The sequence below is a fragment of the Nematocida displodere genome, assembly GCF_001642395.1.
Source record: "Nematocida displodere strain JUm2807 chromosome Unknown 1, whole genome shotgun sequence".
NCBI lineage: Eukaryota > Fungi > Microsporidia > Nematocida > Nematocida displodere.
The window spans coordinates 501,893-529,053 of NW_027138130.1; the positions used below are offsets into that span (position 1 = coordinate 501,893).

Below are 27,161 nucleotides of genomic sequence, written 5' to 3' on the forward strand. Positions count from 1 at the left end.
CAAACCTGTCAGGAATATAACCCAAACCCGAGCGACGCAACAATGAACTGGAAGCCCTCGGTCATTAAGACCCACAGCAAGACCAAGCCCGCCGACCCCCAAAGCAGGACCAGGCTGCTTTTCCAGGCAAGCCATCCTCTCACAGACCATAAACTAACCACGGTCTTTGCTGGAGCAGCAGCCCCCCAAAGATTGGCAACCCGACCCGTTCTTTTGGTCAATTTCTACAGAAACGAGCTGCTTATCAGAGATACCGAAACAGACATTGTTCCCAACTTTTTGCAAAACAGAAAAACCTTGCAAGTGGCCGTTACAGATAGTGAAGTCTCTTTTAACGACATAAGCTCGGCCATAAAAGAAAGCATGCGGATGGAGAAGGTCATTGTTCAAAAGCTAGAACAAAACGAGCCAGTGGAACAGAGCGAGTACCTAGTAACACCCGAAAACGCCAAGTTCGTAGTGGGCAAGCACCGCCTCCTCGGAGAAATTCTCAAGGCCCAGAGAAAGGCTGAAAGGCTAAAGCCCCAGGGCATTTTGCGCATCCAAAAATCTCTCGAGCTCTTTATTCGCAAACTGTGCAAGCTGAAGGTTCTAGCCGAAAGACTGGCCCTGGTTGATTGTCTCAAGCTGTTCTAGAATACTACCACAGCACACAGCACACAGCACAGCACACAGCACAGCACCGTAAACCTTTCCCGCCTATTCCGAATTATTTATTTAATCTGGTTCAATTAGGTAAGGAATAACCAAAGAAGGACGGTATCATAAATACTACCTGAACACCCAAAACACTAACTAAGCCAAGGACATGTCTAGGACCCTAAGCAAGAGAGCAAAGCTTCTGCCATCAGAGAGAAAAGAGGAAAAAGAAGAGGAGTGGACGCCTGGTGTATCCAAAGCTACCTCCATTCGCTACATCCTCTATACACTCGCTCTAACATCCATAGTGGTCTGGGTGTCTGTGTGTACAGGTGCTTGATGTCGGTCTATGGGTCAGGGTATGGGCCGGTCTATGGGTCAGGGTATAGTGCCGCAGTCGGCGGTACAACTAAAATAGCTTGTCTAGGTTTATTGGAGCACCTGAACAGGTACTGTGGCAATGGACAGCACCTGAGCGGGTACTGTCTGTGGCATTAGACAGCACCATGGCCCAGCACAGGCCTCCAGTACCACTGTGAGGCCATAGCTACCAAGGGTGCACCTATAAGGTTGAGAATAACCATTGAGGGAAGCTTGGCATCAATGCGGGTCTTTTTCTCAATAAATTTGGTAATGTAATCCAGGGGGACCTGCATCGACATCGTAAGTATGCCCACCCCCTTTCTCCCAATGGCATTGCTGATGATGTACTCATGAACGAGTCCACTGACCAGGAAAATCATTAGCTTGCTTGATTTCTTGGTGATGTTTCTTTTAAGAAGGGCAATGTAGATGTGTCTTTTGACCCAGACATGTACCTGGGTGTTCCACTTCCTCCAGTACTCCGGGATGGTCGAGTCCCACCACGAGCCAAAGAATGTTTGGTCTCCAAACCTGGTAAGCTCACTCTGTATCCCATAGACCGCGATAAAGACAAAGCCGAAGCCGCTAAGCCAGCCAACGTTGGTCCAAACGACCAGGTCAACATAGTTGCCAAAAGAGGGCGTTTTTAGCATTTGCCGAGCTAACTTTCCCGATTGCATCTGCAGGGAAAAGAAAGATAGCGTAGCCAGAGGAACCAGCATCAGCGTGTAGAGAAGCATTCTCCTAAAATTGACCTTTGTGGTTGTGGGAAACTTTAGCTGGTAGCAGAGCGTTGGGTAGGCGATAAACCTGGCTAGCGAGGGCGTTCGGGTGGGCTCTTCTATCTTAACGTCGTCCCAGCCCATTAGCGCTGACTCTCTGGTAACGAAAAGGTAGGAAATAAGCTTCATCAGCTGGGTGATGCTTAGATACCTGAAAATAGCGCCAGTAAACCCATTCATCGGGTACGCATAAAACACAGCCTCTAGACCGACCGAGACCCCAAGCATCCCGAACAAAATGGGCTGGGAGAGAGTGTTGTGCGCTACAAAGTACCCAACTATCCACCGGAGAGTGTTGACTGCCCCCATAGCTGCCACCGAGCTTAGATCCAGGTCTTGCTTGACCTGGGCCAGTATCTGCTCTCCCACCCCGCGGTACGCCGGATTAAAGAGAGACTTGTAGGTAAAAACAGCAAAAGCCACCACAATCCATATTTTGCCCCCCTCCCCAAGCTCTGCGCTCTCAAAGAGCCCCCTTCTCTTGAGGTGGACGCATCTGCTGTGTACTCTGTCCATAAAAAATATTTAGAGCTCAAGCTCTCCCAAACAAATAGATATTAGATAGCTGTTTGTTTAGATATGGTATTTTCAATCCGCCTGGTGAATAGACGGTGTGTAAGCAGCGTACCCAGGGCAGGAGTCTCCATCATCTGTTTCATTTGCAGCAGCAATGCTTCAATCATTGCCCGGAGGAACACCAAGTGGCTCTGCTTCTTTTCCTTTGAGGTGATTGAGATAAAGAAGTTTCCCCCATACCCCGCATGCTCCCACTGCTTCAACGAGGTCCAGAGAGTGAGAACACCAAAGGCTTAGCCCCCTCCAAGGCATACCCAAGACATACCCAGGTACATACCCAAGACATACCCAGGTATACCCAAGACATACCCGAACACATAACCACATAACCAAGTTTTGGTAAATTTTTACAATGGGAAGCAACTGGGTGAAAGAACTTCTTCCCCACTCAAAAAGATCTGGTGGACACTTAAAGAAGCACAAAGGCAAAGGCTTCAACAAAGAAAAGAAAAAAATGAAGAAAGGAAAGCTTAGACTCGGGGAAATAGATACAGAAGTAAAATCCATTAAATTTGATGACTAGCCCGTACCCGTACCCGTACCAAGCACAGTGCTGGGCCATAGACAGACAGGCAGTAAGCAAAGCACTAAGCCCAAATAAACGTTTTTATTACGCACTGCCAGGCTACGTTAGGCACCGCAGCACACCGAAAAACACCGAGAAACACATCACGCGGCACTAGTAGGTCTCATGGAGTACTTCGGTCGTTCTTGAGAGGGTGGAGGCAATGTCTTCTGCGCGTCCGTGGTCAATAGGCCACCTTCTTTGGAGGATTTCTTGGAGGATTCTGTTGGCCGTGGAAAACAGCTGGGGAGATCTGGTCCAGGTGCTAACACACTTAAGGGCTTTGGGCTGGTTGGCCCCCATTTCATCGACTAGGGGCTGGATGGGGGTTGATGCGTCGATGTGCTTGACCGCTTCTTTGATTTCTTTGGAAGTATCAAGCTTAAAGAACTCAACGGCTGCTTCTAGGTACCTTTGGTGGTTCATGAGGGAGAGACCTTTTTGCTTGGTGATGTACCTTTCCTTCTTTGCCTCTTCTTTTTGTCTTTCGATTTCTTTGGTGTTGTCTTTGAGAACGAAGAGCGAGCCGCCTGCACTGGTGACGTAGAGGGAGTCGGAAAGTTCTTTGATGCTCCAAATTCTCTCGTCCTTGGCCGCTGAGATTTTTAGAGCGGCAAGCTCTTTCTCTTTTTGCGCGTCCCAGACTCTAACTACGCCCTCTGAGGTGGCCGTGACAACTCGGTCCCGGAGTAGAGCTTTGACCACTGAAGCATTGTGCTGGAGAACGTGGGTACAGGCTCCGTCCCTCCAAAACCTCACGGTTTTGTCTGAGGAGGAGGTAATAAGAGCGCCGTTGTGGGCGTCCAGGGCCCATATGCCTTTTTTGTGTCCGGGGATGCCGCTGGAGACGACTCCTCTGAAGTCTATCCGCTTTATCTCTTTGTCTTTGCTGGTACAGATGATGGTTTCTCCAATCACGGCAATTCCAGTGATTTCCGTGGTGGTTGGAACTGCCGTGAAGAGAAGCGTGCTCTCGCTCTTCTTCCAGCACTTAAGTGACCCGTCGTCTGACCCGGAGAGGAGGACGTCCTGGTGGATGCAGAGGGCGGTGATGGGGGAGGGCGTTTCAATTGCCTCCTTGAAAGCCAGGGTCTTGGAGCCGAGGTCGAAGGCGAACCGGTTGATGTACCCGTCCTTGGTGCCGCTGAAAAGGTGCTTGCGGTCGCCGGCAAGCACCAGGGAGCACTCCTGGTTCGGGGCCTGAACGAGCTGCGCCGTGCAGGCGTACTCCCCAGACCTTAGCTGGGCTCGGTCAAGGACTCTTAGCATGGCACTGTTGGTAGCAACTACGACGACGTCATCAAGAACAAGGATGTCGGTTATTTCGTCGTTATCTCCAATGATGGTGTCTTCAACAACGAAGGTCTCTTCCATTCGCCCAATGATAAGGTCGTTCTCCTCTGAGACAAGCAGGACCTTCTCCCCCGAGACAATGAGTGAGAGAATCCGGGGGGCAGGGACGGGGGCCGCAGTTCTTTGGGCAAGGTCTTTGGTGTAGTACTCCAAAGAGCTCCCGTTCCCTGCAACAACGAGGTGGTCGTTGTAGATAAGGCCTGCGGTGATGGCGTAGCCCACCTCCCTGACTTTTAGCTCGTTGCCTATTTCGTGGACGTGGAGGCAGCCGTCACTGCTTCCCGTGTAAATAACGCTGCCTTCGGCTTCAATTAGGGTAATGGTTGAGGTGTGGGTTGTGTCGGCGTAGAAGACGCGGCCTGTGCGAGCGTCCAGAACGGAGAGGCCGCCGCGGACGTCTCCGACCACTAGAGTGCTGGCGCTGCTCTGGTGGGCTTTTTTGGGCTGTGGCGTGCTGGCTTGTCGCCAGAAAAGCTTGGAGATGGATGCTTGGAGGACCTTTCGGAGGATAACTTCTCGGTTCTCTACGTCAACAACCATAACGATCCCATCGGCCGTTCCAATGGCTAAGTAGGCCTCATACTGCGTCATTTCTTTGACTAGAACGGTGTCTTTCAGGAGGTATTCTAGCCTGTCGCTCGCTGGGGAGTAGGTGTACACTGTTCCAGAGACTGTGGCAATGATAACGCACTCCTGCATGGCGTAAAGAGCACTAACGGTGCTGTGGACTTCAATCTCTTTTTCTATTGCGTAGGTGGCGCTGCATACTTTAACCACCTGGCTTCCATAACTTGTGAAAAGATGGGTGGCAGTTCTAGCGACGCCTGTACCGTCAAAGACCGGCCTAATTTTTGTCTGTTGCTGCAAAGCCTCCATTGAAAATATTTTTTTGTGGGCGTTTATCTGCCAACAGATTCCTGTGCTTTGATGAAGTAGCAAAGGAATCTGGTCAGTGCCCGGGAGGTTGTCAAGCACCCAACGATCTCAAGCCTGGTGCCGCGCTGAATGGCAAGGGGCGTGCCTGAGTAGTAGAGAATCTCCAGCTTTTTTCCTTTGTCCGCGACATAGACCAGCGACTCCCTTCCCGTCCGCCTAATGCACTGGAGGTACTTCACCCGAACCACCAGAAGAGTCTTTGCATCAGCCCCAAGCCGGGGAAGGTCTTCAATCGAGCAGTCAACCACTCTCTCCTCTGTGTACGGAAAAAGCATCTTCTTTGGAGGTTTTCCAGGCAATATATAGAGCTGAACCTTATTTTATTGCCAGGCCAGACGGTCTCGGTGCGCACCCAGAACGACCCAAAAGTGAACAATTATTTATTCAGCTGCAACGTCAACCTCTGTGACCATTTCAATCTTCTTGCTCTTGAGCTTAGTGTCAAACTGTGAGTCGTCGACCTTTGGCCTCTTCACTACCTTGACCTTCTTCACATGGCAGTTCTGCAGGGGGTAGACCTTGAACCCTTCCTGCTCGATTCTGGTGCCAATGCTTTCACTCATAAGCTTCTTCATGATGTCGTGGATGGTGCAGTCCTTGATTTCCTCCTCAATGATCTTGAAAATGATTTTTCTAATAGACTTAACCTGGGCCTGGGTGGCGTAGCAGTTCTTCTTGATTGCCTTGGGCTTTCTCTTGGTGTTGGCCACGGTAAAGACTCGGAGGGTGTATCCATCTACCGTTTCAATCTTTAGGCAGGCTTCAATCAGTGTGTGCCACTTCTTTGGGATGCTCTTGATCTTGTCACTAATAAGCTCCATTCCGTGGAAGCTGCTTATAGCATCTGTTCCCTTGACGCCGTCAACGACAAACTTGAACTTTCTGAAGGCCTGGGTGTTGGCTCCAGTGTTTAGATCAGCCTGGTTGACTTCAAAGGTCCTTCCTTTAAGCGCATCGGGTGCAAAGTACGTTCCTTGACTCTTGTCTATCACGGTTACACCGGCCTGTCTTACGGCCAGAGAAGAGGGAAGAGTTAGATTGTAGAACTCTTTCTTAGCCATGGTGTCTACTCCCTTCTTTGCTCTCATCTTCTTTGACTTCATTTTGCTTCCTACGCTGGTTACTTTCGCTTTCCCTTTAGATGCCATTTTATTTGCAGGGATAAAGAATAAAAGAAATTTAGTAAAATAAACGGCAGCTGGTTTTTCGGGCCATTAATGGCCCGGGCTTTGGGGCAGCACCGCCAAAAGCTCCCAAAGCGCCCACACCGCTAACGCCGCCAATGGCAGCAAACGCCCAAAAGCCAGGTTCTGAGACGGACCGCGCCAACTATCCAATCACCGCCACCAGCCAAGCATAAATAGAAGCTAACTTTTTAGCACATGGATAACCAGGCCAGGAGCGAGGAGAAGAAAACCTTGTTTTTATTCGACGTAGACGGAACACTTACACCCTCGCGCGAGAAAGTAACTGAAGAAATGCTCACTTTCCTCCGCTCTCTGAAAGACCACGGACTGACAGGCTTTGTTGGGGGCTCAGACCTGTGCAAGCAAAAGGAGCAGCTTGGGGAGGAGTGTCTTAAACTCTTTGACTTTTGCTTCCCTGAAAACGGCCTCCACTTCATAAAAAACGGGCAAGAGGTCTCCTCGCAGAGCTACCTTGAGTACGTAGGCGAGCCTACCCATACGAAGCTGGTTAACAAGATCATGCAGCTAATGTCTGAGATAGACCTCCCAGTGAAAAGAGGCAACTTCATTGAGCTAAGAAGCTCAATGGTTAACATCTCCCCCGTTGGCAGGTCGTGCAGCAAAGAGGAAAGAAAGAGCTTCTGTGCCTACGACAAAGAGCACAAAGTCCGTGAAAAAATGGTCACTGAGCTTAAAAAGGACTTTGGCACAGTGCTTACCTTCTCAATTGGCGGAGAAATCTCCATTGACATCTTTCCCATCGGCTGGGACAAGACCTACTGCCTCAACCACCTTGCCAAGGAGGCAATTGGAGACATCCACTTCTTTGGCGATATGACGCACCAGGGAGGCAATGACTATGAAATATCGACCGATGCAAGAGTCTTTTCCCACACGGTTACCTCGCCAGCAGACACAATCGTTCAGGTCAAGGAAGTTATTGCTTCATTAGGTCACACATCGTAACGTGACGCGTACCACAGTACCACCGCAACGTACCACAGTCACAGTACACCGAACACAGTACACCGCAACGTAGACATAGACGTAGACCGCCACACTAGCAATAAAAATCTTCATGTCCTTGGTACCAGCGCCAGCGCCCGAGACTGGGACCGTGGTTGCTCTGCTATTACCACCAGATAGGTCGATCTACGAGGTAGTGGCGCGGGTGCCTAGGCATCTTTCCGTTCTTCTTATTGACGTAGAGTGTGAGTACTACGGAGGAAGTGTCTTGCCAAACGTAAGGACTGTCCGGGTGCTGCCTGAAGAGGTGGAGAGCGCGCTTGGCCAAAGTATTTCAGAAGACGTGGTTGTTCTTAACCGCATCCACTCGTTCTCTCCTTCAATGCTCGTGCTTCAACGGAGACTAAACCTTCTCTGGGCGCTGGTGTACCGGGGAAAGCAAGTCATTGCCTCAACAGAGTACGCCATTGCGAACAGAGCGCGAACCGTGCGCCACCAGGCATATATTGAACGCATGTGCACCGTTGAAACCCTTGGAGCGTTCCAGGTGCGCACGGTGGCCCCATCTATCACGGGACAAGAATAAAAGGGCGCCCGATTTTTCTTTTATGTCTGTAACAAAAACCACCATAACACAGCAGAGGCTTGTTTTCAGGCTAAGAGGTGCAACTGCGCGGAAGCGGGTGACGTTTACTCGGGATACGGTGGATAACGAGCATTTAAACCGGAAAAAGTCAAAGATCTGTTGTGTCTTCCATCAAAATGATCCAAGTCAAAACCATCTGAGAACTGAGTAAAATTTTTACCAGCTATGCAACTCTCAGTCGGCGACGTCTTTAAGTCAAAGAATGAAGCACAGAATGCGATACGTATGTATTCGGTGGACAACAATTTTGGGTTTGAAACTACAGATAGCACCCCGAAAAAATACACAATCCAGTGCAAAGAAAGACGCACCCACGGATGCGACGCAATCATAACAACAGCACTCAGAAAAAAGGACAACATGTTCGTGATCAAGAAACTGAAAAACACCCACAACTGTCCACAGCAGTCGTCTTGTCTGGTGCAGTCTTCCTCGCGGTACATTGCAGATGAACTGCGAGACATGGAGGATATCCGAGACACGCGCATTGGGCAGCTCATCAACAGAATTTCAGCGCGGCGCGGCATAAAGATCGGGTACTTTGCGGCGTGGAAGGCCCGGGAGGACGTTCTTGAAAACAGCGTGGACGAAGAAACGGCCCAGGAGGAGTGCCTAAAAACCGCGATGTACGAAAACCGGGCACTTAACCCGGACGACGTAACCATTTGCTGCAACATGAAGGAAAAGATTGAGGAGTGGAAAGAGGCCGGGTACGTCCTCCCAGAAGAAAGGGGGTTTATCAGAAAAATCATTCGGACCATTGGGCCCTTTGACATTGCAGGGAGCCGAGCAGACACCCTTTTCTACCTAAGCCACCTGTCACAGCACGTTTACAAGCACTCAAGGAAAGTTATTGAGCTTTCCTGCCACGAGAGGTACAACGAGTTTAGAGAACATGCCGGGTACGCCTACATGGCCATGTGCTACGACGCCTTTGACTCGCCGTACATTCTAGCGATGGCCTATACCCCAGAGTACTGCCCCCGGAAGGAGGGCTGGGTCTTTTTTGCGAAGGAGCTTCTTCAGTGCATCGACCAGGGGGTTTTGATGATGGACTGGGAGGGGGACCACTCACTTATTGGAGAGCTTGAAAAAGAGGTGCAGAAAAAAAACGGTAAAATCACCTTTGAAGAAAACAATCCCTGGGCGGGGCATTTTGACATTGCAGAGTCAATCAGATCAAGAGATCTTGAAAGCTTTGATGCCGAGAAGACCAAAGCGTGCCTGTTCATTCGGACGCGGAGCTTGTGCCGGGAAATCTTTTCTACGCACTCGTGTCCGAACGCCATCAGCCAGGTGTGGTCGCTTTGCAACAGCCCAGATTTGGCTACGTTTCAGGTGTACTACAAAAAAGTCAAGGCTTTAAACGTTCCCTCTTTGCTATCGCTGCTTTCCTCGCTGCCAACGCACTTGTGGGCCAAGTATTTGACGCCGTACCCTTTATACAACAAGAACAACTCGATTGTGACGGAGATAGAAACGGTGCATGCAATGCTCACGCTCTCGCCAGTCGACTCGATGTGCATGATCTTAAAGATCGTCTCGGACAACGCCCTCAAAAAGAAAGAACTTATCTCACACTCCGAGCTAACCACCAAGAAAAACACCGACCGGGCGCGTTTTGGCGACAGCATCAACCGGTCGATGGAGAGAAACATCGCCAAGGGACAGTCGTACGAGGTCGACGTTGGGCGCACGCCCGAAGGATTGAGCCGGACCTCGTGGATAGACCCGCGCAGGCTTAACGACGAGGAGGAGCACGGCCAGGGCATTGTTTACAGCGGAAACCTTCGCTTTTACGTCGACCTCCGTCTTCGGGTGTGCTCGTGCATGAAGTTTCAGGAAATGAACTATCCTTGCTCCCACGCCTGTGCCCTGATTACTAAGATAGGATCGCATCCGTATGCATACATTGATGAGATCTACTCCGTGGACACACTCACCCACATGTACAAGCCCCTAAGCAACCGGTGCATTGTGAACGAGCCAATTAGAGGAACGGAGGAAAAGCGCCGGGGGCCTGGAAGACCGCGCAAGGGCATCATGGGCTACGAGACCGAAGAGTTTTCCTGCCAGGAGCACAAGGAAAACATGGCCCGGCACTGAAAGAGGTGCCAGGCCGTGGTAAGTGGCCCATGTACCATTGCAGCAGTGCCAGGCTGGTAGCTGCCCCGGGCCTTCTTATGTCTGAACTGTCCCCACCACAACTCCATACCGTACCACAACCCAATACCGTACCAATGCAAAATTGTGTTAGGGTTGGTGCTTGGCTTGGATGGCAGATCAGAACAATAAATAAGTTACTATATCTTTTGGGTGTGCTGCTGTAGGATGCTGTAGGATGCTATAGGGTGCTGTAGGGTGCTGTAGGATGCCAGAGACTAATTTATTGGTAAAGCCGTGCAGAGGTAGACATTGTCATGTGGCTTCATCCATGCTGTGCCTGAGGATGTACGCGGCGCTGGCGTGGGGCTGGGTGAGTCTGAGGCCGTGAATGAGCTGTGCTATTCTTTCATCAGTGTCCTGGTCTATGCCTATCCGGGAAAGAAGCATGTTGTAGATGTGCACGTGCTTGTGGGTGGGCATCACGCTGGGAGACTCCCAGATGGTGTTGGTGAGGTACCAGATGAACATTCCTGTAAGTGAAGGATCGATCTTTGCAATGGTGATAGCTGCATCGATTGAGAGCGGGGTGCTAGCTAGGGCGTTTGAGATGACAGCAACGTTGGAAACAACGCCAAGAAGCTCCGAGGCTATTTTTAGATCGATGGGCGTGAGGGTGTTCTGCAGATACTTCTGCTCTAGGAAGCTGGCTTTCTCAACCATCTCTGAAATTGACCACTCCATGATTGCTGTAATATCTGGATTCTCCCCGCCTTTGCAGATAAGATTCTTTAATATTCCGTAATGCTCAATGGACTCCTCAGTGTTCCAGACATTTCCCATGAAGAACGCGGGGGGCAGGACTGCAAAAAGGGCCGGAATGGTCTCTGCAGCGCACCCGTAGAGAATCATCTTTATAAACTGGAGGGCGTGGACAGTAAACCGCTTTTCGTTGAGATAGTGGTGAATGTGTGGAAGAATCCGGTTGATAGCAATGGTTTTCCACTCGTTTAGAAGAAGCACCAGGTTCCCAAGCAGCAGGAGGTACTCTTCAATGGCCTGCTCTATTTCGGGGTAGTTTTGGTCTTTGTAGAGGTCTAGAGCCACCAGGGTCAGCCGCTCAATCATGTTGATCATTTGGTAGGAGGACATGTGGCTGGGAACAATCTTCTGGGTGCGGGAGAGGAGCCGGAGGATGGTAAGGCTTGACACGACTTCTCCATCAAGAACCTTCAGCCGCAGCTTTGTGTCCAGGTGTTTTAAGATGCTTTCAATGTATCCCTCCTCGGCAAGAATCGTTGCGCTCCGGCCCTTAAGCATCAGAATGGAGATAAGAAAGTGCTCAAGCCTGAGGCGGGCAAGGCCTTTGGAGATGTACGCCTCCTTGGTGATGCGCTGTATCTCTCCCGAGTCTTCCAGGTACTGAAGCACCCGCACAGACGACTCAGCAAGGAAGCTGAGCCCAACCAGAGCGAGCGTATGCCCCCGCTGGCGCACCAGGGAGTCAACCAGGCTCTTTAAAGAGGTTGAGTGCAGTGGAAAGTGCCCCATTCGCCGCCTGTCCCAGGGCAGCGAGGGAAGCTTTTCAGGCAGCTCCTCCTCAGAGAAGGGCTTGCGGAGGGTGTATCCCTCAAGATGCGCCAGCAAAACCTCAATGTTAAGCCTAAGCAGCCCCGTGCTTGTTTTAAGAAGCAGGGTGAGTGGCTCTTTGGCAATGAGGTAGTAAAGGCTGCTGTTCATTAGCCGGATAAGCAGGGCAGCTACTTTGTGCGGGTGAACAATAAGATGCTTCTGGGCGCTGTGAAAGAAAGAAGGCGTCTGCATCAGAAAGCACACATTCTCGGCCAGAGAGAACCTGATGCACGCACCAAGCACCTGGTCAATCCAGAGAAAGTCGTGATCCAAAGACTCTGGCGGCTTTGTGCCCAGTGTGGTTTCCAGGTAGGCCACTATCTCCAAAGAAATGGTCTCAGCAACTTTGGAGACGCATTTAAGCAAGTGGGTGGTTGTTGATATGGGATCCTTCTTCCCCACGATTCTTTTCCAGAGCGCCTCAGCAATTGCTGCCTTCACACGCCCAGAGAGTTCAGTGTCTGTGTAGACCTGGGTTAGGGCTGCAAAGAGAGATGGAGTGCTATCACTGGAAATGGTTTGAAGAAGCGCTCGTTCTTCTGGCGTGTGGCTGTACGGGGGACGTACCACCATCCACCTGGAACTTTCTTCCTCTCTCATTCACATAAACAAACCACTTGAATTAAACCCGAACACAGGCACACAGCACCCATGCCCAGCACCCATGCACCACAAGATAAGTAATTTAATGTTCGGGTTTGTTCGACCAATCAAATAAGGTTCACGGACTATATAGCCCCGTCAAATACCAATCAAATAAGGTTCACGGACTATATAAAACCCGTACCAATCAAATAAGGTTCAACAACTATATAAGGAGAGGCGTTTGGGCAAACATGTTTTTCTGCCGGCCGTATCTAGCAAGGAACAGTTTGCTTTCCCGGATGTTCATTCTCTCATGCGCCCGAACCAAGTCTGCAACCATGCTCCCAATCAGTGCCCTGGATGGCTGCATAGCCGCCCTGTACAAGGAACACCTTTCTCTGCGCCTGTGGTCCAGGCTGGCTCTGGCCCTGTCCCAGATTGTTCGCCTCCACTACCGCCAGGTAATGCATGAAGCGCTGCGCTTTGTGAAGAAAACCTGCCACACACCCCAGCCTCTGCCCAGGCGCTTTGTGGCCGACCTTCGTGCGATAACCCTCCCCTTCTGCTTTAAAAGACTCCTGGCTCCTTTGGCCCCTCCTCCCCCGGGGGACGACACCCTCGAGTACCCGAGGGCGTACAACACCTCCATGCTTAGCACCCACACTGCTTCAATGCTCAACACCTCCTTCCTCTCCATCCCTGGTATGCCCCACCCCATGGAGCGGCACACAGCCCGCACAGATAGAGTAGATTGCCAGATAGACATAAGCCCCGGAAGTATTTCTCTGAGAGACCTCCACCAAAGAAGGAAGGCTGAGCTGCCTGGCGCGTTCAAGGTCTTCAAGTCCCTCCTTGCTCCCGCGGAGGAAAGCCTACTGGGCGGATGCTTTCCAAGTGAGTTGGACATTTCATCGATTGAGTACGGGCGAAGGTGCTCCACCGAGACGGGCGATGGCACTCCACACCTGCACATTCCGCTGCTTGTTCCGGGTGACATACCGGTTGAGCTTTCCTCTCTCTCCGCCGAACCAATTCTTCACACCTTTATTTCTCTTCTTTCCGGAATAACTGAGGGCCGGCTTTCGGGGGTGCAGTTCACTCCGTACAATAAGATCTGGGTGAGCAAGGGGCCCGTGGCGGACACCTCACACGATCTATTCGTGCTCCCACCCACTCTTTAGCCTGGCGTCCTAGGCCAACCCCAACCCTACCACAGGGCGCCACTTCTCTCTCGGCGCTTTCGCTGGGCCCTGTTCCCGGGGTTGGTTAGCTGGGCGTACTCCCCGGTACTCTTCCACTCCCTGATGGTTTTCTTTCCGTACTGGTACCCATGGGCCACTATCTCTTCAAACTGTTTAAAGTCCATCGTTCGGTACCCTGTTAGGTCGGGGCGGATGTACTTGATAGCAACGTCTGACCGGAGCGTTCTTTCTTTGTGCGTGCTGGTGATGTACGCCAGTCGGTACTGTATCTCCGTTAGAGAAAGGAACCTTTTGGTTCCAAATAGCCGCTGGAACAGAATGTAGAACCCGTTAAGACTGTCCCCGTAGTTGTCGTAGTTTGACTCTACCTCGCTTCCCACGTCAACTGCAATGATGTTTCTTATACCCATACTTCTCATGGCATCGGCTGGTACGTTGTTCATGTACCCCCCATCAAGCAGAAGAGAGCCTTTGTCACAGACGGGTGGTAGGTACCCCGAAAGACTCATGCTCGCCCGAACGTACCGCCAGAGCGTTCCAAAGCGGTGCACCTTCTCCTCAAACAGCGCAATGTCCGTGGTAATGCAGTAGTATGGAAGCCAGAGGTTCTCGATCTTCCGCGTCTTAAATATCCTTCTCAGTCCCCAGTTGAAGGTCTTTCCCGTGAACATTGAGCAAATCGGGTAGGTCAGGTCCAGGAGTATCCGCCATATGCTCCCCATCAGCCCACAGAACTTCTTGGACTTGGAAAAGACTTCTCGGTTGCTGCAGCTTTCTGCATAGACGGCCCCAACGAACGCCCCCATTGACGTTCCTCCAATTGCATCAATGGGCACCCCCGCCTCCTCCAGGGCCTGGATAATCCCAATGTGCGCAATGCCTCGCGCCCCGCCGCCTCCCAGAACCAGGCCCACGTTCTCCCCCTTGAGGGTTCGCAGGAAGCGCTCGAGATCTGTCAGTGGGAAGGGCGGCAGCATTTCAACGGCCGGGTCTGTGTCGAAAGCACAGTGCGGCCTGCGCCCCTGGTCCCGGATCTTCTCCTCGGCCTGGTGCTTGATCACACTGAGGGGGACGTCAATAGCTGGGAACTCAACATGGTGCCTCTGTCCATAGTACCTCCCGCTTGAAACGCTCCGCTTGCTGTCCCGATGAAGGATCACTGAGTCAATCTTGCACCAGAGCCTTTCCATCTCAATCTCTTTCTGGTCCCCATTGACCAGCACGTAAAAGACAATCTCTGATAGCTTGAGGGCAGACCTGCTTGAGCAGAGGGCCGGGGCCGTATTGATCGGCACCAGCACGAACGAATGCTCACTCTGCAGCGAAGCGAGCAAAGAAACCATCAAAATCGGCGCAATTGGTGTGTACAAGTGCGATCCAAACTCTTCCTCAAGCATGGATGAGGAGAGTACCATGCAGTTATCATCTTTGTTTATCTCAAGACTCAAAAAGTAGGCAAAGATTTCTATCTGGGTCTCCTGCGGATCGTTGGAAACCAAAGAAATAACGGTGGGAAGGTCAAGCTCTTCCTCCACCCCGGTCCTTGAAAGGATCCTTTTGTAAAGGTCTACTGAGACAGAGGGAAACACCTGCATGACCAGAGAGATGTAGTCTGCAGGCACCTCAATCACCTCGGAAAGCCTCGTTGAAATGGCTACATACGGCGTTGCCTGGCTAAGCATTGCCTCTTTCTCGAACAGAATCCGCCCCGACCCAATTCCAAAGTATTTTACATCGCCTTCTTTGATGAAGTACCCGCTGCTAATGAGCTTAACCGTGGTGTTCGCGGGGGAGGAGAGCCGCTCTCCCGGCTCAAGGATCTTCCAGTCAATCGACGCTTCAGTTAGCTGGAGAAGGCTGGAAAAGCCCTGGGCCCCATACTCCGTGGCTATTTTGAGCATGGCTGCTGTGCTGGTAGTTGCCTGGGGGTGGAGCTGGATCACGGCGACCTGGTACTCCGACCCAAAGACTTTCCGGGCACAGTGCAGCTTGGTTGTTCTATTAACACAGCCTACAATCGATCCGGGACCTACAGCCACTCTTCTTCCGCGGTAGCTTATCGTTACTCCTCCCGTGAGAAAAAAGTACATCGAACTTCCATCTATTTCCTCCACATGTCCTAAAATGGTAATTTGCTTGATTTTTCTGCCAAGCTCAACGGCTCGTTTGAGGTGTTTTTCAACTGCTGCTGCATCAATAGACTCTGGAAGACCGATTTGCTTTATGTCGTGGACTTCTGCTGGAACCTCCAAGTAGTTGAAGAGCGTGTACAGAGCCCCCCGAAAGAACCTGTTTAAAACCACGTACTGGATTCTTTCCTGGGCCCGCCAGTGTGTGATGGCGTAGAAGTGGCTCTGCGCTTTGATGAGGTAGGTTAGCTCTGGCTTAATGGTTGGCGCTGTAAGCCACTGTGTTGGAACAACAAAGTAGTCCTTCCGCTTGGTGGTGACAAGCCCGTTCTTGAAGTAGACCTCTACCGCTCCTGAAATAAGGTAGTAGAGCGTGTCCTCTCCCCCCACCACAATGTCTTTGGCCGAGGTGGCTGGCTGTCCAAAGCCAAAACCTGAAAGATCGTCTTTAAAGAAGGCAAGCATGCCCTCCCCGTCCGTCTGCTCTGCGCCTGAGACCCCCTCCATACTTATGGATGGCCGGGTGTCACTGGCAGTGGTCTTTTTTAACCACTTGTAGATGCACGCCCCAACAACAAACACCGCCGCTATGCAGGTGGCAAGCACCAGGGTAGATGCTAAGTACTCCGTTCCTGTGTTTCCGGGAACATCCATCCTGAAACAAAAAAAAATGTGCTTTATTCATCGGAGCATTTGCCACGGCTGTGCACGCCCCTCTTTTTTGTAGTAGTCCATTGGATACTCCTCTATGCCCTGGATCATAGTGAAGTACTCAAATGGGGTGATGATTGGCAGCGTAAACGTACTGCCCCAATCAATGGCTATCCGTGGACAGGCTATCTCTATCACCGCTGAGTCTTTGTCTATCGAGGCAATCGTCTCGTTGTCTATCTCTGAGAGGTAGACAGTCGTATGCGGCGCCCCCCTCTCCACCAGCGATGCAAGGACTCTCTGGAGAATGAGCATCCCGCCCTGTCTCCCAAGCGTTCCAAAAATAACGGTGTACGACTTAGCTGCTCTGCTGGCAGCCTGTCTCTCCTTGCGGATGGAAAGAAAGCGCGCATAGTCGTGCTGCTCCGTCTTTAGGGTCTTGGTTGCTGGGCAGTATCTGTAGTACTTCCGGGTTGGGTTCTGGATCATAACACTTTCAAGGTGAAAGCGTCCCTCCGCAATAAAAAGTACGTTTTCGGTTTGCACCTTTGGCGAGGTGCACCCAAGAACTTCTCCCACACTCAAAGGCATCACTCTAGGTATCTTTACCTCCGTAGGAGGTACACCCTCCCCCTCTGCGCTGCCAAGAAGCTTGGTGCGCGCCTCCTCAATGCCTTTTCTTACACCGCGCACAACGCTGCTGTACTGGATGGTTCCAAGCACTGAGAGGTTGCTGCAATCAATGTGCTTGAGAGCTACGTCCACACAATGCGCATAGTCAATAGACACCTCCACAAACACATAGACCACCCCGACCAGACACTTTGGCACCTCAAACAAGCACGAGTGCCCGTAGTGTACGAGTAGGTCGCACCCAATTAGGTGCGAGGAAATATCGTCGATACAGCAGGCACCATAAACTACATCGCTAAGGATGGTTACAGACTCAACCTCGGTACTGCACCTAATGATGTCGGAAATAACGGTTGAAAGGTGTATTATTCCCTCGGGAAACTGCAGAGCAATCTTTTTGCTCCCCCTTCTTTTTATCTGCCGGATAGTCTTCTCTATCTCAAACCTATAGTTAGAGGGGAGATACTCCGCCCCCGCTGTCTCTCCAAGCGCCATCTTTATTGAACTCTGAAAAAATAAGCGAAAGCTTTGTGTTGCAGCTACCCAGCTTTATTTAGGCCAGTCTAAGGTGCCCAGTTACTTGATCTATGTCTGACTCGTAGTATGGGCCTACCATGGTGACAGTCCAGGTATTTGGAGCAACCTGGGTTCTTCCTGCATCCACAACGGGGTAGACAGGTATGTCTCTCTTTTTAAACTGTGACACAAGCTCTTTCATCTCATCTTCTGAGCCCACGCGCAGGGCCACCTTCTTAAAGCCGTACTTGGCCCACTCTTTCTCAAGTGGTGTGTTTTGGGCATGGTACCCTGCAGCGTATGCAGCATGCATGGCCTGGGCTACAGCCTTCCCCTTTTGCATTTCCAGGTCCGTTCTAAGAAGCAGAATGGCTTTAATGGGCTCGTCTCTAGCGGATTGTGCAGTGGATTGTGCAGTAGAGCGTGCAGCGGATTGTGCAGCAGTAGATGCTCTAAGACTAAGTATCCTAAGCATCAGAAGAACGTTGACGATTATCAGTGTTATACATGCTCCAGTTAGTGTTAGAAGCATTAAATAAAAAAGGAAGGATCGAGAAGGTCTTCTATGCAAATAGGAGTCTCTTTATACATCTCTTCCTGGTGCGCTTCAATGTACTCCTCGTACGGCAAACACTCTTCCACCTCCACTTCTATTTTCTCTTTCTTACATGACCTGGCAGATGCTTTAATGTTTGTTTTGTCTTTGAGGATGTTCTCTCCTGGCACACCCATCTTAAATTATTTCTCACCACCACCATACTAATGGGCCAGGGCACGGCACACCACGGCAATGGGCCAGAGCACGGCAGGGTACAAACTTGATATTTATTGTCCAATTAAGGGTTTATCTAGTTGGCTAGGTTGGTGGTAGTTGGCTGGGTTTGAGGTTTGAGGGTCTAGGTGGTTGTGGCGGTCAGGGCAGTGCTAAAAGAAGTTGGCCTTTGGAACGATGTACTCTGCTCCTGAAGGGTTTCTAACGGAGTAGTACGACCCAATTGGATGCAGAAGCTCTACCGTTTCTCCTTTCCGTATATAGATGGATCCGTTAATGGAAAAGTCGCACTTAGCTCGTAGCTGCCTTGTTTCCACGCAAACAGCGAGTGGAAGGGCTTTTACTTCTTTCCCGTATCTTCTCTTGATCGGCGCTTTCTTTAGCAGAGCTCTTTTTCTCTTGCGGGCTAAGACCTTAGCTATGTACACGCCTAGCTCTCCTACCGACAGCGACACATAGAGCGACGTTAAAGAAATCGGGAGCCAATCCTTGTCTTGCTCCCAGAAGAAGAAAGTTACCCCGGCACCAATGCTGTAAAGGGCAGATATGCTTAGACTGATTACTTTTATAGGCCTTCTTAAATGTGAAGATGTAGAGATAAAGAATGGCAGCAGAAAAGGCAAAAAGTGGGACAGTATGCCTGCAGCTACCAGGAAAATAAGCAGCTTGTAATGAACAAGGGAGGCTCGCATGTATATGTAAGTTGTAACGAGCACCACAGCCGTCGTGCATATGGCAAAGAAGACCTTTGATTCTTTCACCCTCATGCTTTCAACTGCAGGGGAGTTTTAAAATGAAATATATATGGACCCTTTGAATAGGCCCCATCAGCCAATAGGCTTCCTCCCCTGGTTTTTCATAAATCGTGATGGAAGTATTCGGGTGACCGCAAGGATGGCAGCTTCTCGCTGCTCTGGCGAAAGTCTTCTTCGGGTTTCTTCTCTGAAAAACTGCTCCAACCGCTCGACCGTGGTAGCAATGAGCTCGGTGTGAACCTTGCTCTTGGCCACTAGCCGGCTCACTTCGCGGAGGCGGCGGAGGAGCTCTGGGGGGAGCAGGACTCTTTTGGTGTTTTCTATCGTTCCAATGGAGATTTTCGGGATGCTTAGCAGGCCAGGTACTTGGAAGTGTTTTTTCTGGGTTAGTTCGGGGCGGAGGGAGATGCTTTCGGTTAGGTTTGGGTTAAGCACTTCGTCTCTGGTGCCTGGTGCTGCTTTTGGCGCCGGCCTGTCCCAAACGTCCCACCCGCTCTGAAGGAGAAGAGACTGGGCATTGATTCTTTCCGTTGGTGAGCTGCTGCGTCCGAGCTGCGAAAGAAGAACGCGATCTACTTCATTTTCCTGCTGATTGGCAAGCACAAAACCTGAAAATAGCTCTTTTAGGAAAAGGTTGAAGGGAAGAGTGAGCTGGAAAAAGGTTTTGGTTAGCTCGGGGTTAGCCAGGACAAACTTGGCCTTTTTTTTGCTTGAAAGACCCTCAAAGCTTTCAGGGTCGGTCTGTTTGGATCCCTGCATGATCCGGGCACCAAAAGTCTTGTAAAAGAGCGCCTCCTCGCCCTCTTGGATGTTTTGGTAGAGCTCATTCAGCTCAGCGTCTCTTTTGATGACTTCGTGGATCTCTTCTTTGCTAATCATCCTTTTGGTTGCAATGGCGTCGTTGATGGTTTCTATCTCCTCATGTGAGAGCTGCTCAAGCTCAAAAGAGGTGGTTGCGGTGGTAATGGTGAGAAAGGCAGGATGAACTTTGGCCGAGACAATGTCTGAGAGGTTTATTGCAAGTGCTGGTGTAACAATGCAGACGTACTTGTCGTCGACGCCGACGAGGGCTCTCTGTCCGCGCACTTTCCCTTCAAAGACCTTCATTCAAAAAAATAGGAAAATCGTTTATTGTTCTAGCTCAATATCAATGGGTCCTTGTGCTCTGGTAGTTGTTTCTTCTGTTTCAAGAGAGAGAGTTCTTCCCTTTAGTTTGGCCGTTTTGATGCCTCTTTTTTCTCCAAGGAGCAAGGACAGAGATTCGGCGCATCCTAAGTACTCGTCTTTGGTTTTCTGTTCTTTTTTGTAGGAGAGGGTGAGGGTGTCTCCGTGGGCGGTGATGTTGACATCTTCTTTAGATATGCCTTCTGGGAGGGTTAGCTTGTATCCGCCGTTTTTTTCCTCCAAGCATCCTGATATGCCCATACATGGAAAAGAGTTGCAAACTTTTTGGTCAACCTGTGTTTCCGTGCAGGCGCTTTGGTGGTCCTGGCACTTAGCACAGGCTTTTTGGTGGTCCTGGCACTTGTTGCACGGCTTTTGGCCGTTCTTGGTGCATCCACAGGCCTGGCACGCGCGAACACACTTGTCACAGGCCTTGCACTCCTTAGCACACTTGTCGCAGGCTTTGCACTCCTTAGCACACTTGTCACAGGCCTTGCACTCCTTAGCACACTTGTCACATGGTCTTTGGCCATCCTTGGCGCACCCACAGGCCTTCACTTGGTCTTTGCACTTGTCACAGGCCTTGCACGCACTAACACACTTGCTACAGTCCTTGCACCCGCCAGCACACTTGTCACAGTCTTTGCACTCCATGGTGCACTTGTTGCACGGCCTTTGGCCGTTCTTAGCACATCCCTGTCCACCAGTCGCTCTTGGTTGTTCGTTTTTGCATGTTGAGTCCATGTTTTAGAAGGTGTTTGGGTATTTATCCTTTTGCTGAGACAGGTAAGGGGTTTTTGATTGGCTGCCTAGGTGATTGTAGGGGTATATCCCCTACCACCCAGGCCCAGATCCAGATCCAGATCCAGACCCAGACCCAGACCCAGACCCTTACCCCTACCACCCAGGCCCAGACCCAGACCCAGACCCTTACCCGTACCACACACAAAGGGCCTTAAGCAAAATAACCAAAGCACACGCCAGGGCCTGTACTCCCATAGCCGCCTTAAAAAGCGCATACTCTGTCATGGGGCCTCCCCAGAGAAGTATGATGTTGAGAAGGGTTGGGTTGGTAAGGAGAACGGCCTTGTTTCTTTTCATTAGGCTGTACAATGTCTCTCCGCCAGTCCACCCGCTCACCTCGGCCAGACCAAGGCGGCACAGGAGAGTAACCACCCAGCGCATTAGGCGCCCGCTCTTGAAAGCCTCGGAGTGCTTGATCTTAACCTGGGACGGAACCAGCAGCACGCCCCCGTCCACCGCACAAAGACCTGGCATGCGGTGTCTTGGACAGGGAACCACCCCACCAAGCTGGGGCACAGACACAGCCAGGTTGACAAGCTGTGGAAGAAAGAAGGAAAAAACGGTTTTTGAGCAGCCTCCAAGAAGACCAAGACACATAAGAGAAGAACCTGAAAAGTAGCAGAACGTATCCCCAACAAAGCACTGCGAGGGATACCTGTTGAGTAAAAACAGGCCAAAGGTGCACGAAAACAGCGACAGAGACAAAAGAATCAGCAAGCTCCCCTTGGTGTCTGGAAAGACAACCCTGTCCACCACTAAAAACGCACTCATCACCAGCACCTGACCGCTCTCCACCCCATTGATCCCGCTCAAAATATTGATAGCGTTCGTGAAAAAGATCGATAAAACCAGCAGCGCAGCATAAAACACCCACCCAAGCTCAATGCACCCACCAAAAGGCACCTGCAGAGAAGTACTCCCGCTGTACGTCAGCATAAGCGGTGAAAGCGCAATTAGCGGAAAGACCAGCTTACACAGCCAGTTAAGCTCCATTGTATCATCAATGTACCCCAAAAGAATGTTTAAGGTCACGGTACACGCACTCATTAGCAAAGGCTCTTTGTGCTCTGGAAGGGACATGGCCACCCAAAACAAGCTGCAAATGAAGCTTATCCCACAGCCCAGGCCAACGGCCTCCGGAACCTTGGTGGCCTCTCTTTTGTGCATGTCAACACCAAAAGACCTGGTTTTCCGCATAAAGAACCGAGACAGGTTGTAGGAAAAGACACCTGCTACCACAGGCACCAAGTACTCAGACCTAGCTTCACGCAATACCCGAAACACCCGAAAACCCCGAAAACCCCGAAACACCCGAAAATCCATCCACTTACCTGCAATGCCTTTGATCACAGCCTCAGACATTGGAATATTTTAATAAAGAAAATCTGCTATAAACACCAGCTATCTATCGCCATGAAGAAGCCAGACACAGAAAGCCTCCAATCCTTTGAGAAACTGAACAAAATAACCAACACGGGATGCCAGATCCAGATACGCAACTGCTTTTTACTTGACGCATACATTCGACTCGACAAGTTCTTTATCTCGCCCTTTTCCCTGGTCAGCATCAAAAGAGGCCTCTCAGACAGCCTCAGCCACTGGGAGTTCTCAGAGACGGGGTGGAAGTTCTTTTTCAGAACGGGCCCAGAAGTCTTCTTCAGTGGGACCCTTGCAGTAACCTCGAAAAACATGCAGATTGCCACCATAAAGATTGACACCACCAAAACAGAGATAGGCTCAGAGGCGCACCACAAAGTGCTTCTGAGGTACCTCAAGTGCCTAGACACGTTCTACTTCATGACAACAGAAACAAGCGCCTCTCTAAGGCTGCTGTCCAACCCACTGGTGCACGAGAAGGAGTGGAGCACCGAGCAGGACCTGGGACATAGTTAATCGATTTTTTCTTTATTTTAATTACATGGAGTACATAGAGCGAGGCAAGCAATTTGTCAAAGATATAATCCACCGCGGACCAATCGCATTCTTTGAAACGATCTTTGGACGGCAAACAAACATTCTTTTTCTGGGAATAGACAACGCTGGAAAGACCACCCTGCTTCTCCGCCTCAAAACAGACTCAATTCACACGGTGGCACCAACCCTCTCGGTCCGAGAAGAAACGCTGCAGATAGGCAACATGAAAGTAACCATTAGTGACCTTGGAGGACACGAAACTGCCCGGCTGGGGTGGGGAACATACTTTGTACAGTCACAGGGCATTGTTTTCATGATAGACGTAACAGACGAGGAGAGGTACCCACTGGTAAAAGAAACCTACCACAACCTGCTGCATACGATAGAACGGGCCGACCGGAAGAGCATGCCCGTGGCCGTACTGTTTAACAAAACAGACAAGTGGCAAAAGTGCTGGGAAATGAAGCACCCGGGGCACCTAGCGCCTCCTTTAGACGAGCCATACCTCCACCACCTTTGCCAGATGCTTAATATTACCACGGGTGACGGTGAGGACGGACGAAGAATTTCAGCCAACTACTGCAGCGTGGTAACTGACTCAATTTCAGACCAGAACAAAGGGTTTATGCTGGCGTTCAAGTGGCTTGACATGATGATAAGAAACACAAAATAAACAGATTGGGGCAGTGTTACGCAGGGAACAGATGGGGTGTTTGGGCGTAGATAGGCGCGTTTTAAGCTGGGGGCAGCAATTGGCTCAGGTGGACACACGCAGGCATCAAAGTTTTCATAAGTCTATATAAGGCAGAGCCATTCGCAGAACATGAAGGTTTTATTTCTACTTGCAGCACTTAAAGGAGTAACCTGTCTCTACTCAAGATACCGCTCCTGGCCCGACTCATATCCCTCCTCCTTTGTCCGGCACCACCACTACGACAGGTACTCCAGGCATTACATGTACCCCACCGAGTACCTCCACCCAGGGGATGGCGGCGCATACAGAGACGGCTTCTCAAGGTTTTCCGACACAAGATATTACTAGGCCCAGGGCCAGGCCCATATAACCCGACCTAACCCAAATGTTTGTTGATGATTGATGAAAAGGAAGAAAGTGTGATCCAAAAAGAGGACTTGCGGGATAAGACGTTAAAAAGGGTTGAGAACATATTTATTGATCTTTTAGAAGAGAGTGTAGGGGTGAAAGTATCAGTGAAGGCGGGACAGCTCAAACTGTGCAAAAAAAGGGGAATTTTTGAAGCAATTTAGAATAAACAATGCACAAACTAAGCAAGCCTAGAGGCATCATTGGTAAAAAGCTAAAAAGAAGAGCGCCCCTAGTCAATGAGTTTGTGGTTCAAGGACTCATTGCAGGAGGCATCCAGTGCCTAGCTGACGTGCTTGGACAGCTCATTGTTGGCCGAGGATTTTCTCTGTTTACGCCGGCTGCCATGGCAATGTACGGATTTGTTACGGGGTCCCTTTGCTACACCATCTACCAAAAAGTAGACCAGTTTGCCACCACAGAAAAAACACGGTTTAAAACGGCTTTTTACATGATGCTTGTTGACCAGCTTATTTGGTCGCCTTTCTCAACGCTGCTTCTGGTTGTCTATGCGTCAATGGCCGAGAGCAGGCAGCAGTCCTATGGGGAAGTCTTCCACGTCTTTATCTCCATTCTTATAAACAGCTACAAAATCTGGCCGCTGGTGCAGCTGCTTAACTTTATGTTTGTGCCCCTAAGACTCCGCGTGCCTCTAATGGGCACGGTCTCTCTTTTCTGGAATGCATATGTTAAGGTCTCAAGAAATAAATAGAGTCAGGTGTGTGGTGGTACGGTGCGGGGCCAATGGTCTGTGATTGCGACAAATATTTTTATTGCTGCGTTAATGGATATGACACACATACACAAGCACTGGGTGGAAACAATGCATGCTTTGATGGAAAAAGAGAACTGTCAGAAGATAAGCATCATTCTCCACCACTCTAAAAGGTTTCTTTCGCTTATGTCCATTGGCGGAACCTCCTCTACGTATAACTCGTACGTAGAAACTATCCGCCAAAGTATTATGGAGGTACTCAGCTTCCTGGTAGCTAAGATACACCTGGAGTCCACGCACCAGGGAGTGTACGAGATTCTGGACAGCTACAAGTTGCTAGATGCCTATGACTATGCACCAGTGCTTAACGGTTACGCCAGTCCAAAGGTTGAACCAACCGCCTACCTGCTTAGGGCGGTGGCTAAGGTCGTGGAGAGGTACGACCTGCCCCAAAGCCTAACCATTCTAACGCTAAACAGAACCATTCCCCTGACTAACCCAAGCACCTGCCCCGTGTCCGAGCTATCCATTCGCATAGTCTTTGGTATCTACGCCAAAGCTACTGGCGAGCATCGGGCGAAGCTTGCGCTCCTCCTGGTAGGTCTCTTCAAGAGAAAGCACACGGACCTTTACCTCGCTAAAATCTACCCAAGCATTATGGCCAATGAGCCAGATACTTTTACCGTGCCACTGGTTGAGAAGCTTGCACAAATAGAGACTTTTCCCGTTCTCTCGATCACTAAGTACATTAGCCAAAGTGCTTCGAGTAAACTAAGCCCGGAAACCATCCAAAGCATCAGGGCCAGAATAGAGCAGAGCACTGACCAGACGCTGGTAGATGGTCTCTCAACAATTGCCCAAATACCACAGCTGTTCAGCTACGCCCAAGTTGTCGCTATTTTCAACACCTCCAAAACCTCAGCCTCAGCACTGTTTAAGAAAGCCGCCGCTTTTGTTGAGTGGCTGGAAGGCCGGGCGGAGACAAGTCCTTCAACGCACTTCGTTTGTTCAGGTAGTGGTCTGGGAGAGCTTACCTGCCACCACTGCACAGCTATCTTTTCAGAAAGTTCTTCTCAAAAACCGTTTTTTTTTCTTCTCAGTACGACCACTGACGGAACAAGAATCCAGCTTTGCAGAATACTCTACCTCATCCACCCGCCCGAAGCCATTCCACTGCTCATTGACCTTCTCCGCCACAAAAACATCCGGGTGAAGTGGAACAGCTTGCGGGCCCTTTCCTCCTACTACCTGGAAGAAAAAGACCTGAGTGCCGTTATTGCCCTGTACCAAGCCACAGCCTATGATAAAATACGTCTCTGGGCGCTAAAGGTGCTTGAAAGAAACACCCAGCCACTCTCCAGCCCCGAGCTGACCAGGACCAGGCTGCAGTTTCTCTCTGAGAGTGCCCCGCTCATGGATAGCTTGGCCCCCAACCCCGGCCCAACTACTGGCCCTGTTTCGAACACAGACCCTGATTCGAGCCCTTACACAAAAGAAATAGAAGAAACGGCTAAGCGTGTATATGAAGGGATTAATTTTAAGTTTTTAAAATGGCCGGAGCAGGCAAACGAAGAGCTTATAGCCAACCCTCCAGAAAAGAAGAAGACGTTGAAGAAGAGTACAAAGTAACCAGCCCAATGAGAGCTAACCCAGAGGCAAAAATACTCAGGGCTAAGAGAAGAGAAGATAGACAGCCCGTTAGAAAAGGTCTGTTCAGTGGACTAACTGGCCTAAACGCCTCCAGCCCTTCCAAGGACCTGCAGGTCAAAGGGCTCAACCACTCGTTTCTTGATGCTGCACAACAAGCCTACCAAACCAGCCCAGTGTATGACATGAGAAACCTTTTCCAGCAATACAACACCCACAAAACCAAGATTGAGGAGTCGGGAGCGCCAAGGCTAGGTTCTGGCCTGGGTCTAGGTCTGGGCCTGGGTCTGGGTTTAGGACCTGGGCCAGGACTGGACCCAGCTCATGGAACGTCCACACCACCAGCCCAGCCACCACTCCACAACCTTCAATCTATCCTTCGAGCCCATACCACCCCCTCTTCTCCCAAACACCCACACCCGAAAACCACAGCATCGGGCCCAGCACCTGACGCACCTGAAACCAAAGCCACTGTATCGGGGTCAGCGCCTAAGAAGCACCCACACCCGGAAGAGCTATTTAATCATCCGTGCAAGGTTTTTGAGAGAAAAGAGACAAAGTTTGAGGACATAGGCATACACCAGGTAGTGGTAACCCACAAGAACAATGAAAAGGTGCTGATCATTTATGAAGGAAAGAAAGAAATTGTTTGTACACCCGTGGAAAAGTCTTCTGTTCGTTCTAAGTCAGGTAGTAAAGAGGTGGCACTGGTCGATATAAAAACTACCAACCTGTACAAGATAAAACTAGCTAGTAGGGAAGAGTCTGACCGTTTAAGAGAAGCTTGTTCACTGAAGTAGCACCCCTACCTACCCACCCTACAA

General features: G+C 50.4%; 25 protein-coding genes across 25 annotated transcripts; 13 read left to right on the forward strand and 12 right to left on the reverse strand.

The window, feature by feature from the left end:
• Positions 1–42: 42 nt before the first annotated feature.
• NEDG_00393 (uncharacterized protein) lies at positions 43–636 on the forward strand (the record flags this gene model as incomplete). The annotated part of the gene is made up of 1 exon (XM_067687811.1): positions 43–636. The coding sequence occupies one exon, from the start codon at positions 43–45 to the stop codon at positions 634–636; it is 594 nt and encodes a 197-aa protein (XP_067545519.1).
• Positions 637–1,133: 497 nt separating this feature from the next.
• Positions 1,134–2,300, reverse strand: NEDG_00394 (diacylglycerol O-acyltransferase 1; the record flags this gene model as incomplete). Its single annotated transcript, XM_067687812.1, has 1 exon — positions 1,134–2,300. The coding sequence occupies one exon, from the start codon at positions 2,298–2,300 to the stop codon at positions 1,134–1,136; it is 1,167 nt and encodes a 388-aa protein (XP_067545520.1).
• Positions 2,301–2,363: 63 nt separating this feature from the next.
• Positions 2,364–2,597, forward strand: NEDG_00395 (uncharacterized protein; the record flags this gene model as incomplete). Its single annotated transcript, XM_067687813.1, has 1 exon — positions 2,364–2,597. One exon carries the CDS (start codon positions 2,364–2,366, stop codon positions 2,595–2,597), a length of 234 nt encoding a protein of 77 aa, XP_067545521.1.
• A 115-nt stretch (positions 2,598–2,712) lies between these two features.
• NEDG_00396 (uncharacterized protein) lies at positions 2,713–2,883 on the forward strand (the record flags this gene model as incomplete). The annotated part of the gene is made up of 1 exon (XM_067687814.1): positions 2,713–2,883. One exon carries the CDS (start codon positions 2,713–2,715, stop codon positions 2,881–2,883), a length of 171 nt encoding a protein of 56 aa, XP_067545522.1.
• Positions 2,884–3,039: 156 nt separating this feature from the next.
• NEDG_00397 (U3 small nucleolar RNA-associated protein 13) lies at positions 3,040–5,154 on the reverse strand (the record flags this gene model as incomplete). Its single annotated transcript, XM_067687815.1, has 1 exon — positions 3,040–5,154. One exon carries the CDS (start codon positions 5,152–5,154, stop codon positions 3,040–3,042), a length of 2,115 nt encoding a protein of 704 aa, XP_067545523.1.
• Positions 5,155–5,177: 23 nt separating this feature from the next.
• Positions 5,178–5,489, reverse strand: NEDG_00398 (uncharacterized protein; the record flags this gene model as incomplete). The annotated part of the gene is made up of 1 exon (XM_067687816.1): positions 5,178–5,489. The coding sequence occupies one exon, from the start codon at positions 5,487–5,489 to the stop codon at positions 5,178–5,180; it is 312 nt and encodes a 103-aa protein (XP_067545524.1).
• A 105-nt stretch (positions 5,490–5,594) lies between these two features.
• Positions 5,595–6,362, reverse strand: NEDG_00399 (40S ribosomal protein eS1; the record flags this gene model as incomplete). Its single annotated transcript, XM_067687817.1, has 1 exon — positions 5,595–6,362. The coding sequence occupies one exon, from the start codon at positions 6,360–6,362 to the stop codon at positions 5,595–5,597; it is 768 nt and encodes a 255-aa protein (XP_067545525.1).
• A 234-nt stretch (positions 6,363–6,596) lies between these two features.
• Positions 6,597–7,367, forward strand: NEDG_00400 (phosphomannomutase; the record flags this gene model as incomplete). Its single annotated transcript, XM_067687818.1, has 1 exon — positions 6,597–7,367. The coding sequence occupies one exon, from the start codon at positions 6,597–6,599 to the stop codon at positions 7,365–7,367; it is 771 nt and encodes a 256-aa protein (XP_067545526.1).
• A 112-nt stretch (positions 7,368–7,479) lies between these two features.
• On the forward strand, positions 7,480–7,953 carry NEDG_00401 (uncharacterized protein; the record flags this gene model as incomplete). The annotated part of the gene is made up of 1 exon (XM_067687819.1): positions 7,480–7,953. One exon carries the CDS (start codon positions 7,480–7,482, stop codon positions 7,951–7,953), a length of 474 nt encoding a protein of 157 aa, XP_067545527.1.
• Positions 7,954–7,975: 22 nt separating this feature from the next.
• NEDG_00402 (protein phosphatase 1 regulatory subunit 11) lies at positions 7,976–8,164 on the forward strand (the record flags this gene model as incomplete). Its single annotated transcript, XM_067687820.1, has 1 exon — positions 7,976–8,164. One exon carries the CDS (start codon positions 7,976–7,978, stop codon positions 8,162–8,164), a length of 189 nt encoding a protein of 62 aa, XP_067545528.1.
• A 14-nt stretch (positions 8,165–8,178) lies between these two features.
• On the forward strand, positions 8,179–10,119 carry NEDG_00403 (uncharacterized protein; the record flags this gene model as incomplete). Its single annotated transcript, XM_067687821.1, has 1 exon — positions 8,179–10,119. One exon carries the CDS (start codon positions 8,179–8,181, stop codon positions 10,117–10,119), a length of 1,941 nt encoding a protein of 646 aa, XP_067545529.1.
• Positions 10,120–10,431: 312 nt separating this feature from the next.
• NEDG_00404 (uncharacterized protein) lies at positions 10,432–12,348 on the reverse strand (the record flags this gene model as incomplete). Its single annotated transcript, XM_067687822.1, has 1 exon — positions 10,432–12,348. One exon carries the CDS (start codon positions 12,346–12,348, stop codon positions 10,432–10,434), a length of 1,917 nt encoding a protein of 638 aa, XP_067545530.1.
• Positions 12,349–12,584: 236 nt separating this feature from the next.
• Positions 12,585–13,514, forward strand: NEDG_00405 (uncharacterized protein; the record flags this gene model as incomplete). The annotated part of the gene is made up of 1 exon (XM_067687823.1): positions 12,585–13,514. One exon carries the CDS (start codon positions 12,585–12,587, stop codon positions 13,512–13,514), a length of 930 nt encoding a protein of 309 aa, XP_067545531.1.
• Positions 13,515–13,540: 26 nt separating this feature from the next.
• Positions 13,541–16,318, reverse strand: NEDG_00406 (lysophospholipid hydrolase; the record flags this gene model as incomplete). Its single annotated transcript, XM_067687824.1, has 1 exon — positions 13,541–16,318. The coding sequence occupies one exon, from the start codon at positions 16,316–16,318 to the stop codon at positions 13,541–13,543; it is 2,778 nt and encodes a 925-aa protein (XP_067545532.1).
• Positions 16,319–16,345: 27 nt separating this feature from the next.
• NEDG_00407 (2-(3-amino-3-carboxypropyl)histidine synthase) lies at positions 16,346–17,443 on the reverse strand (the record flags this gene model as incomplete). The annotated part of the gene is made up of 1 exon (XM_067687825.1): positions 16,346–17,443. One exon carries the CDS (start codon positions 17,441–17,443, stop codon positions 16,346–16,348), a length of 1,098 nt encoding a protein of 365 aa, XP_067545533.1.
• Positions 17,444–17,501: 58 nt separating this feature from the next.
• On the reverse strand, positions 17,502–17,996 carry NEDG_00408 (peptidyl-tRNA hydrolase, PTH2 family; the record flags this gene model as incomplete). The annotated part of the gene is made up of 1 exon (XM_067687826.1): positions 17,502–17,996. The coding sequence occupies one exon, from the start codon at positions 17,994–17,996 to the stop codon at positions 17,502–17,504; it is 495 nt and encodes a 164-aa protein (XP_067545534.1).
• A 392-nt stretch (positions 17,997–18,388) lies between these two features.
• NEDG_00409 (uncharacterized protein) lies at positions 18,389–19,003 on the reverse strand (the record flags this gene model as incomplete). The annotated part of the gene is made up of 1 exon (XM_067687827.1): positions 18,389–19,003. One exon carries the CDS (start codon positions 19,001–19,003, stop codon positions 18,389–18,391), a length of 615 nt encoding a protein of 204 aa, XP_067545535.1.
• Positions 19,004–19,063: 60 nt separating this feature from the next.
• NEDG_00410 (uncharacterized protein) lies at positions 19,064–20,098 on the reverse strand (the record flags this gene model as incomplete). Its single annotated transcript, XM_067687828.1, has 1 exon — positions 19,064–20,098. One exon carries the CDS (start codon positions 20,096–20,098, stop codon positions 19,064–19,066), a length of 1,035 nt encoding a protein of 344 aa, XP_067545536.1.
• A 21-nt stretch (positions 20,099–20,119) lies between these two features.
• On the reverse strand, positions 20,120–20,899 carry NEDG_00411 (uncharacterized protein; the record flags this gene model as incomplete). The annotated part of the gene is made up of 1 exon (XM_067687829.1): positions 20,120–20,899. One exon carries the CDS (start codon positions 20,897–20,899, stop codon positions 20,120–20,122), a length of 780 nt encoding a protein of 259 aa, XP_067545537.1.
• Positions 20,900–21,085: 186 nt separating this feature from the next.
• On the reverse strand, positions 21,086–22,321 carry NEDG_00412 (UDP-N-acetylglucosamine--dolichyl-phosphate N-acetylglucosaminephosphotransferase; the record flags this gene model as incomplete). Its single annotated transcript, XM_067687830.1, has 1 exon — positions 21,086–22,321. One exon carries the CDS (start codon positions 22,319–22,321, stop codon positions 21,086–21,088), a length of 1,236 nt encoding a protein of 411 aa, XP_067545538.1.
• A 51-nt stretch (positions 22,322–22,372) lies between these two features.
• Positions 22,373–22,852, forward strand: NEDG_00413 (uncharacterized protein; the record flags this gene model as incomplete). Its single annotated transcript, XM_067687831.1, has 1 exon — positions 22,373–22,852. One exon carries the CDS (start codon positions 22,373–22,375, stop codon positions 22,850–22,852), a length of 480 nt encoding a protein of 159 aa, XP_067545539.1.
• Positions 22,853–22,877: 25 nt separating this feature from the next.
• NEDG_00414 (GTP-binding protein SAR1) lies at positions 22,878–23,546 on the forward strand (the record flags this gene model as incomplete). Its single annotated transcript, XM_067687832.1, has 1 exon — positions 22,878–23,546. One exon carries the CDS (start codon positions 22,878–22,880, stop codon positions 23,544–23,546), a length of 669 nt encoding a protein of 222 aa, XP_067545540.1.
• Positions 23,547–24,147: 601 nt separating this feature from the next.
• NEDG_00415 (protein Mpv17) lies at positions 24,148–24,687 on the forward strand (the record flags this gene model as incomplete). The annotated part of the gene is made up of 1 exon (XM_067687833.1): positions 24,148–24,687. The coding sequence occupies one exon, from the start codon at positions 24,148–24,150 to the stop codon at positions 24,685–24,687; it is 540 nt and encodes a 179-aa protein (XP_067545541.1).
• A 72-nt stretch (positions 24,688–24,759) lies between these two features.
• On the forward strand, positions 24,760–26,319 carry NEDG_00416 (uncharacterized protein; the record flags this gene model as incomplete). The annotated part of the gene is made up of 1 exon (XM_067687834.1): positions 24,760–26,319. The coding sequence occupies one exon, from the start codon at positions 24,760–24,762 to the stop codon at positions 26,317–26,319; it is 1,560 nt and encodes a 519-aa protein (XP_067545542.1).
• Positions 26,320–26,327: 8 nt separating this feature from the next.
• On the forward strand, positions 26,328–27,137 carry NEDG_00417 (uncharacterized protein; the record flags this gene model as incomplete). The annotated part of the gene is made up of 1 exon (XM_067687835.1): positions 26,328–27,137. One exon carries the CDS (start codon positions 26,328–26,330, stop codon positions 27,135–27,137), a length of 810 nt encoding a protein of 269 aa, XP_067545543.1.
• Between the last annotated feature and the right edge of the window lie 24 nt (positions 27,138–27,161).